Here is a 9,979-nt window from a genome sequence, read left to right as displayed (position 1 = left end):
GCCCCTCAACAGCCCGAAGACCACGCCTGGACACGGCCCGCAGCCCTCCAGCCACGCAGTGTGCCTCTGCCCACGGCCCGGCGCCCAGGCAGAGCGAGACGGCCGGGCTGAGGCTGGCCTGCCTTTATTTCAGGAGAGCTTCTCAATGGTTGCCAGGAAGGCGGGTTTCAGGATACTGGAGTCAGGATCAGCCCCAGCAGCCTTGACGTCCTCCAGTACAGCCGCGTCCCACGAGAAGGTCAGGAGGGCCGAGGGCACCTGTAGCGGGCAGTGACGGGCAGCTGAGCAAGCCGGCGCTCCCCAGGGGCGTCTGCCTCTGAACCATGAAACAGCCTTGTAAAGTTGCTGAGGCTGGTCTTGAACCTGCTACCCTCCTATCACAGACCACATTGGGACTACGGTGTGTGCCACCATGCCGAGCTTTATCGCGTCGAAGGAGGCTGTGCGGTGTGGTGGTGCGTGCCTGTAAGATCATCGCAGGTTCAAGGCCGGCACTGGACACTTAGGTCCTCAACAACCTAGTGAGGTCGCATTCAAACAAGCTGGGTGTGGGGTAAAGGGGGCTGAGCAGGAGGATCTCAGCAAGCGGTGAGACTCATCAACCCAGCAAGACCCGCTTCCAAATAAAGATAAAACAGGGCTGGCGGGCAGCTCCAAGACAGGACGCCCCTGGGTTCAAGCCCCAGTCACAAAACTGCTGGCATGATTCTGAGACAATGGCCGGGGGCGACCCCAATCCCACCGCACGCCAGGTCTGGGCTGGCCCTGACCGGCCGCTGGCACTCACCAGCCCGCACTCGTTCAAGGCCAGGCCCTCGTCCTCCGCCAGCTTCTGCCCGCCCGAGGCCAGCAGCTCGAAAGGCAGCCAGTCGCTCTGCAGGGCCTCCCGCACGAACGCGAACAGCGCCGGCAGCCGCTCCCGCGCGTAGAAGGTGCCTGGGGAGGCGGCGGTCAGACGGGGGCCGCCAGGGCCGCCGCCCCCCGCCCGCCAGGGGCCGCCGCGGCCCACCCTGCAGCAGGCAGCCGTCGGGCAGCCGCACGCGCAGCAGCGTGTAGGTGTACTGGCGCAGCTGCCGCTGCTCCTCCTTCTCCCGCATGGCCCGGGTGCGCAGCGCGCTCAGCCGCTCCACGGCGTCCGACCTGCGGGGAGCGTCGGCGTCAGCGCAGCCCGCCCGCCGAGCCCCCTGAGCCTCCGCCCGCCGAGCCTCCCCCTGAGCCTCCGCCTGAGCCTCCGCCCGCCGAGCCTCCCCCTGAGCCTCCGCCCGCCGAGCCTCCGCCTGAGCCTCCGCCCGCCGAGCCTCCCTCCGCCCGCCGAGCCTCCCTCCGCCCGCCCGCCCGCCCGCCGCCCACCTGAGCCTCTGCTCGCGCTTCAGCTCCTCGGCCGTGAGGTTGAAGAAGTCGCCGGGGAGGTCAAACTGCGCGGCCAGCGGCGACGGCCGGAACACGCGGCGCTGCCGGTCCAGCTGGGCGCGCACGGGCTCGGCGCCCAGCAGCCGCTGCTTGTGCTGCTCCAGGCTCGGGGGCTGCGCCAGCGCCGCCTCGCTCAGCACGTAGAACTCCTCCGGCTCCTCTGCCGCCACACAGGGGATGGCACCCGGGCGGCCTGCGGCCCCGCCCCTGCCCGCGCGGCCCCGCCCCTCCCCCACAGGCCCCGCCCTCGCTCGGCCGGCCCCGCCCCTCCTCACCCTGATCCGGGACCGGCAGCAGCGTCTTCTGGAACCCAATGGCCTCAAAGAACTCGTGGGCCCCCTCCAGGCAGTTGATGCGCTCCTGGGGGCGGAGGGGCGTCAAGCAGGGCCCGCCGTGGAGCCCGGGAGCCCCCAGCGGCCCTCAGGAGGAAGGACGGGACACTGGAGAAGGAGCACCACCGGGAGGAGGCCCAGGGCCGGGAGTGGGCGCACTGCGCCGACCGGGCTCGGGCAGGGCCTGCGGCGGAAAAGCCCTCCATGACACGTCCCCAAAGAGCACAAGGGAGGCGGAGGCGCACCTGGAACACCTTGTTCTGCAGCTTGATCCTCCGGTACTTCTCCTCCTCGGGGTGCAGGTGGATGTTGTCCAGGTACCTGGAGGAGGCAGGAACGGCTGGCCACACCGCGGACACCCCCAGAGCGAGCCTCGGGGGTGATTAGCGCTGTGGACAACCACTCGGCAGGACCCTGACGGGCTCCCTGGAGGCCCCAAGGAGGGGAGCCAGCTCCTGTTGTGACTGGGGAGTGAGTCCAGGGCATTCCACAAGTACCCCAGCCCTTCTGAGACTTCTGAAACACCTCACTGTGCTTCTGAGGCTGGCCTCAGACCTGCCTCGGCCTCTCGAGGACTGGAAGGACGGGTGTGGCACCTCGACTCCAGTCCCCTGGCTTCACACACAGGTAAACTGAGGCCAGCCTCTTGCCTGCGTCCTGCAGGCGTGGGCCGCACTCACTTGGCGATGGTGTCCACGCCCAGCTTCACTTTATCTCGGTCTCTGTTGAACGTGTGTATCTTCATGATGGAGGCGGCCACGGGGTCGGTGGAGAAGTGCTGCAGGAGGCAGTGGGGGAGGCACTGAGGACCAGGAGGGGCGGGCGCCAGGAGCGGAGCCCAGGCCCAGCAGGCCGCTCCAGTGAGGCCGGCCAGGGCGCCCTGGGACGGCTCCGGATGTGGGGTGAGGAGGGAGGTGGCGAGTCTCACCCGCGTGGGAGGACACACCTGAGCCTGTGGCCCCCGGACCTGCCCAGCCCTCCTCTTCCCCAGGGCCGCTGCTCTCACGGGAGCCAGACCCTACGCTGCCAGTAGGGGCTGAACACGGGACAGGACCAGGGACGGCGTGTTCATGTCTGGGCGATGGCCACCCACAAGCCAGCCAAGGCGCACTGAGCTGGGCTCATGTGAGGGGCAGCCACACCTCCAACGCGGACCAGGCCTGTCCGCCAGCTGAGCTGCGGGGCGGGGAGGGGGTGGCCGAGCAGACCTGCAGAGAGCTCAGGACCGGCCCGGGGCAAGCACACCCCCAGGGCCCGCGGGAGGGCAGAGAGGAGGAGTGGGAGGCCTAGGCAAGTCGACTGCAGAGGTGGGCTCCGCACCCGAGGCCGGGAGACGGGGCGGCACGCGGGTAAGGGGACGAAGGCAGCAGCTGGGATGGGGCTCCGAAGCAGCGATCTTAAAACAGAGTGAGCCGGCGTGTGGCGCACTCGTCAACAGGAGGGTCATGGTTTGTGCCAGCCTCAGCAGCTTACTTAACTCAGCTATGACTTAGTGAGGCCCTTTGCAACTCAGTGAAACCCTGTTTCAAAATAAAGAATAAAAAATAGGGCTGAGAGTGTAGCTTGGAGACAGAAAACCCCTGGGTTCCATCCCCAGTACTGGGGGGGGGGGGAAACAGAGTATAGCACTCTCAGGTACTGTGGTCTGCAAGTCCACTACTGGGGAGGCTGAGACAGGAGTATCGAAGATTCGAGGACAGCCTCAGCAAGCAGAGAGACTCCCAACCACCTAGTAAGACCCTAATTCCAAATAAGAAGCAGAATGAGGTGGGGGTGTCCAGGCATGGTGGTACCTGGAATCTGAGATCACAGTGTCGAGACTAAGCTGTGGCAATGTAGCAAAGCCCTGTTTCAAAATTTAAAACCTGGAGCCTGGCGTGGCGGCGCACGCTTGTAATCCCAGTATCTCGGAGGCGGAGACAGGAGGACTGAAGTTCGCAGCCAGCCTCAGCAAATTGTGAGGCCCTCCACAATTTAGTGACACCAAGTTTCAAAATTAAAAAAAGGGGCTAGGGTAGAGCTCAGAGGTAGAATGAATGCCTGTGGGTTCCATTCCCAGTACCACACACACACAAAATTAAAACATTGGACTGGAGGTGTGGTTCAGAGGCAGAATGCCACTGGGTTCCATCCCTAGCACCACAGAGAAACTACATAAAAACAGGCTGGCCGCAGCTCGGCGGCAGAAGTCTCCTGGCTCAGTGTCCTGGATGACCCGGAGGGCCCACGTGAGCAGGCCCGAGAGGCCGGCAGGCGCTCACTCCGCTCTCCAGATACAGCTGATTCTGCTGAAAGCGCGTCTGGAGTTTCTAAGGTAAGTGTGAATGGCGAGTCACCTTCACACAAAAGAACACAGTGCGGGGGAGGCGCAGACCCGCCCGGGCAGCCGCGCCTCACAGAAAAAGCGGTGGCCCGTGGCCTCCGTGGGGAGGCAGCCTAGGGGCTGGGAGGCTGGCTTTTTTCTACGTGTGTGTGGTTTGCTGGGGGCGGAACCCAGGGGTGTTCGAACTCCAAGTATACTCCCAGCCCGTTTTCTTTTATATTTCTGGTGCTGGGGATTGAACCCAGAGGCATCCTACCTCTGAGCGATCTTATCTGTTGGGGAGCAGGGTCTCACTAAGTTGCAGAGGGCCCAAGTTGATGCCAGCTTGGAACCTGCGATCCTCCTGCCTCAGCCTCTCAAGCACTGGGGTTGTGAGTGTGTGTCAGACCCGGCTTCTCCCTTGCTTTTGAGAAGGGTCTCACAAGTCAGGCGCGGTGGCGCACGCTGGTCATCCCAGCACTCGGGAGGCTGAGACAGGAGGATCGCGAATCGCGGCCAGCCTCAGCTACGTAGTGAGGCCCTCCGCAAATTAGTGAGACCCTGTTTCAGAATAAAAAAAAATAGGGCAGGGGGTGGAGCTTGGAGGTACAATGCCCCTGGGTTCCATCCCTAGTACTAAAATTAAAAAAATAAATAAAACGATCTCATTGAGTTGCCGAGGCTGGCCTGGACCCTGGAACCCCCCTGCCTTGGCCTCCCAGGTCCCGGGATCCTGGGTGTGCACCACCACACCCATCTTTCCTTCGGAGTCTTAGGGGCTGTGTCCCCCACACACGTGTTCCATCTTCACCTGAGCAGCAGGGGCAGGCAGTGTGTGTGGGCCGCAGCGGCGCAGGCCTGGCGCCCGCGGGGGCTCTGGCAGCCTGAGAGCACTCACCGACAGAATGGCCTCTCGGATGTGGGCGTCCCGCTGGTCCCTCCGCAGGGTGGCACCTGTGAGCGGGCAGGTGAAGTACACGCCGGGCACGGCCCCTGGCCCGGAGCCTTCCTCTTTGGGCTCAGAAACCTGGGGGCGGGAGAGGGTCTGAGCCCAGGTCAGGGACACAGGCTACCTGTGTCCCTGCGTGGCCCATGGAGCCAGCGCCTGGGCCACCAGGGCCAAAGGACTGCGCCCACCCTCACAGGGCCGCAGATCTGTAAACCGTCCCCGCGGAGCCAGGCACAGTGGTGCACACCTGTCCCAGCATTGGGAGGCTGAGACAGGAGAATTCAGTGAGGCCCTCGGCAATTAACACCCAGTTTCAAAATAGAAATAAAATAGAAGCCGGACATGGTCACGTACGGTTGCAATCCCAGCCTTCGAGAGGCTGAGACCGGAAGATTGCAGTTTGCGGACAGCCTCAACTACTTAGTGAGGCCCTCCGCAACTCAGTGAGACCTGTTTCAAAATAAAGAATATAGCCGGAGCCAGGCGTGGTGGCGCACACTTGTAATCCCTGTGCCTGGGAGGCGGAGACAGGAGGATCGCGCAGATTCAAAGCCAGCCACACGGGCTTAAAGAGACCCTATTTCCAAATAAAAAAGTATAAGAACAGATCTGGGAGTGTAGCCCGGAGGTAGAAGGGTTTCCAGGAACCCCAGCACCACCAAAAAATAAAGAAAGAAAAAAAGAAAGAATAAAAAATAGGCCTGGTGGTGGTGCTCAGAGATACGACGCCCCTGGGTCCCATCCCCAGTACTGCCAAAAAAAAAAAAGGGCTGCGCTGAAACTGGTGGCGCTTGCTTGTGATCCCAGTATTTGAGAGGCTGAGACAGGAGGATCGCAGGTTCGAGGACAGCCTCAGCAAGTAGTGAGACTCTCATCAACCCAGCGAGACTGTTTCAAAACAAAAATAAAGTGTGTACCTCAGGAGCAGAATGCCTCTCGATCCAATTCCCAAAACGCGCGCGCGCGCGCACACACACACACACACACACACACACACACACACGCGTCCCTGCAGGCCACTGCAGGCCGGGCGCTCATCCCCACCCTCCAGGGCCTCGTCCATCCTGAAGTCCAGAGTCCTCAGGAGGAGCCCATCCCGTGAGCGAGGGCGGGCCGGGGTCTTCAGGGGCTGGGGGTTCCAGGTCTACCCCTGCTGTGGGAGCAGCAGGACCGAGGGCAGCTCCTCAGGTCTCTGAACCCTCAGGAGGCGCCTGTGCTCGCGGGGCCCAGCCGGGGGCATCGCAGGCACTGGGCCCAAGAGCCCAGACAGCCCGTGCTGCGCGGAGGCTTCCCTGGAGCCCGGGCCAGGGCAGGTTTCTGCGCACACCCTCCCGGGGGCCGGCTGCCCACCCCGGGTCCCGGGAAGCTGTACCGCGTGGGTCCCTGGGGACTCCGGGCTGCCGCTGACGGTGGCTTCGGCCTGAAGTTCCTTTTTCACTGGGAGCATGAAACAAACAGAGGAAGAGGGCGGATGAGCCGCGCAGACCCTGCCCCAGGGCCTCGGCCTCAGCCCCCCCTCCCCGCGTCTGTCTCTGTGCCTAACACATCAGGCCGACTGCCCCCTCCTGGGGCCTTCTACTACTTACAAAGCTATGCTCTCAGCCCTTTTTTTTTTTTTTTTTTTTTGCGGGTCTGGGGATGGAACCCAGGGGCATTTGACCTCTGGGCTACAGCCCCTGCCCTATTTTTTATTCTTTAATGAAACCGGGTCTCACTGAGTTGCAGAGGGCCTCACTAAGTAGCTGAGGCTGGCCACGAACTACCATCCTCCAGTCTCAGCCTCCCGGAGGTTGGGATTATAAGCGTGTGCCCCACGCCCGGCTCTCAGCCCTTTTTATTTTATTTTGAAACGTGGCCTTGCTAAGGTGCTGAAGGTCTCACTACACTGCCGAGGCGGGCCTCAAATCTTCCGTCTCCCAAGTCCACCGTGGTGTGGAGCCATCCCGGCACTGGCAGTCCCGTTGCTCTTCTCAGCTAGAGCCGAGCAGCAGGCTCAAGCCCTGCCGGAGGCCGGCGTCCACTCACCCTGGTTGCGGATGGAGTCCTGTGACGTGGGGCCCCGCGTCCTCGGCTGCTTTTGCTCCAGCCGGGCCAGGGCGGCGGCGGCTGCCATCTGGGCCTCATTGGTGGGTCCCTGGCGCAGCGGCCTGGGGGCGGGCTGCTGGGCCCTTTCTCGGGGGGCCTTCTCCCTGGGCAGAGATGGGGGAGTAAGCGTCCGCCCTCCCAGCCCCTGCCACCGCCCCACCGACAGTGAGTCCTGCCTGCGAGGCCCGCAGAGCTTTCCCCTGCCACCGTGGCAGCCAGATGGTCTGAGGGCAACGGAGGAGCCCTGAAGCAGGAGGGGACTCCACCAGCTCTGCCCCTTTGGGCAAATCTTGCCCCAGGCAAGCCTCAACATCCCAGCTATACGATGGTGTCACTGCGCCCTCTCCCTGTGACAGGACCCTAACATCCGCGACTTGAAAGACCTCGCCACCCTCCCTTCCTGAGTCCCGGCCACACCAGGGCTCCCCACCCACCAACCCTGGGTTCACAGGAGCCTGGGCAAGGTGCCCTCTACCACAGCCGTGGCAAGGTCAGGACCCCCAGGCGGCCTCGCCTCTGCAGGGCCGCTCGGGGAGCTCTGAAACCTCGCACAGAGGAAACCCACAGGGACTCCTGTCCCCAGCTGCTCAGACAGCTGGCTCAGGACCTTCTCCTGGTCCCAGCCACTCCTGGTTCCAGAGACCCTTCTGGGAGCCCTGGCTCCTCACGCAGGCCCCTACGGCCCCTGTTCTGCTCAGATGCTCAGCAGGCTTGTCCTGTCCCATCCGAGGCCTGTGGGAGCCACTGCGGTCCACCCATTTCCCTCCAGTCCTCCTAAAGGCCCAGGAGGACCTAAGGACCAGCCTGGCCCGGGCGCTGTCTAGATCTTTCCGTGAAGATGGCATTCCGCCAGCCCTCACTGGGTGGCTGGAGGAGTCCACTGAGCCCTGAGCCAACCCACCACTCCTCCAGCGACACCTAGGACGACGCCCAAAGGCCCCCTGGCTTCTGAATTCACTGGCCCCCTCGTCCCCCTGGGGTCCCCAGGGAAAGTCCCCCAGGATGTCCCCTCGAGGCGGGGATGGAGATGAGTCTAGGAGCCAGGGCTGCCCTGGGGAGCGGCTGAGCCTCTGGGCCTGGTCTCAGCTCCAGGGGCACCTGCTCGGGGAGGCCTGCAGGACCACCCGGCCCGCTCGCGGCTCTCCCTGACTGACCACCTCCGCCCACATCTATTTATTCTCTACAAGTCTCGCTCCGAACCCGTTTCCTGTGGCGCGGGCCTGCGACGCCACACACTGCTTCCCCTCCGGCCAGCCCTCCGTCCCTCAACCCCTGACCTGCGGCGGCCATCACTCCCGTCCCCGCGCCCGGCGAGGGTCCCTCCTCTTCTCCCGCCCCCTCCGCGGCCTTCGCCCCACGTCCCCACCTAGCCCCGCCCCGGCCGGCGCCAAGCCCCACCCCCTGCTCCCCCGCCCCGTCCCCGTCCCCCCCGGCCGCCTCCGCCCTCCAAGACCCCCGGCCCCGAGGCTCCCAGGCCCCCCCGCCCGTCCCGCCCCTGCCTGGGCGCCTGCGCCCGTCACGCACCCCACGGAGTCTGCGAGCTTCTGTCCGGGCCCCGCGCTTTTGAACTTGATGTCAGCCTTGATCTCCTGGAAGAACTTCTTCATGGTGGCGGCGGGCCGGCGGCGGGGGGCCGCGGGAGGCGGGGGGCTCGGGGCCCAGGCGGGGAGGAGCCGACGGGAGCCGGCAACCGGAAAGAAAATACCGCGCGGCCGGAAGTCCCGCCCCCGCGCGGGCGCCCACGTGACAATCGTCCGGGCTGACCGCTCTAGCCCTCCGCGCCTCGTTGGCTCGCAGCGGCCGCTCTGCACGCTGGAGGCTCGTCTCGGTGGTTCTTCCGGAATGCGTTGCCAAGGCGACGAGCGCGCTGCGCGTCCGAGGCGGCGCCCGGCGCCCTCTGGGGCGTTCCGCCCCGGTGCGGAGGGGCCGCAGAAGGACAGGCCGGCCGACCCCGGCGGAGAAAGCGCCGGCTCGTCCTCCGCCCGGCTCAGGAGCCCTCCCTGCCTCCCCGGCGCCTACGTAACAAAGTCCCAATTCAGTGGGCGAGCACTGAGGGCCCCAAGACCCAGCCGCCTGGTCCGGGCCGCAGTGTCCTGCCCGGAACCTGTAAGGCTGACATGGAAGATGCCTGAGCTGGGGCCAGGGACGCTCCAGGGCGTAGACCGAGAGGATCGACTCCCTGTGCCAGCCGCGAAGGCGACACCCGGGTGACCGCTAAAATAGACCCCGACCAGCGAGTTGGGATGACACGGGCAGAGGCCGGGGGAGGGGTGACTCCCGGCCAGGAACACCAAGCTGGAAGAGAAATATCACAAACTTTCTCTAGGCGAGGAGAGAGGCCCGCGAGGCCGAAGGAAGGGGAGAGAGAGAGCACGCGGAGGAAGAGCCGCGGGGGCTCTGCTTCCCAAGGCTTCAGGTGAGGCATCTGAGGTCACCCCCGGCCTTGAAAGATGTAAGAACTTTACTTCCCCCCACGACGTGGGGATAGACGCGGACCTGCCCCATTCAGGATGGTAAAAAATGATCATGAGATTAGAAAGTTCTTAGCCAGTCGTGGCCCACGCTTGTGATACAGCCCTTGAGACAGGAGGATCACAGGTTCGCGGACAGCCTCAGCTACTCAGGCCCTCCACAACCTAGTGAGAGCGTGTTTTAAAATAAAGAATTAAGCCAGGCATGGCGGCGCAGGCTTGTAATCCCAGTACTTGGGAGGCTGAAACAGGAGGATCGCAGTTCACAGCCAGCCTCAGCAACTTAGACCCTGTTTCAAAATAAAGAATAAGAAATGGGGCTGGGAGTGTATCTAAGAGGTAGAACGACCCTGGGTTCAATCTGCAGTACCGCAAAAAAAAAAAAAAAAAAAAAAAAATTGGGTTGGGAGTATAACTCAGAGGTAGAATG

The 9,979-nt window shown here is 63.8% G+C and overlaps 1 protein-coding gene across 1 annotated transcript; it reads right to left on the bottom strand.

Moving 5' to 3' along the window:
* Window positions 1-129: 129 nt before the first annotated feature.
* UBXN6 (UBX domain protein 6) lies at window positions 130-8,685 on the bottom strand (the record flags this gene model as incomplete). Its single annotated transcript, XM_080712879.1, has 11 exons — window positions 130-258; window positions 788-936; window positions 1,010-1,140; window positions 1,351-1,570; window positions 1,686-1,770; window positions 1,988-2,063; window positions 2,423-2,520; window positions 4,943-5,071; window positions 6,366-6,430; window positions 7,019-7,182; window positions 8,603-8,685. 11 exons carry the CDS (start codon window positions 8,683-8,685, stop codon window positions 130-132), a joined length of 1,329 nt encoding a protein of 442 aa, XP_080569005.1.
* Between the last annotated feature and the right edge of the window lie 1,294 nt (window positions 8,686-9,979).

Source organism: Muscardinus avellanarius (assembly GCF_963383645.1).
Source record: "Muscardinus avellanarius genome assembly, chromosome: 16".
Classification (NCBI taxonomy): domain Eukaryota; kingdom Metazoa; phylum Chordata; class Mammalia; order Rodentia; family Gliridae; genus Muscardinus; species Muscardinus avellanarius.
The sequence above is the reverse complement of the archived record's forward strand: the minus strand, read 5'-3'. Positions and strand labels throughout refer to the sequence as shown.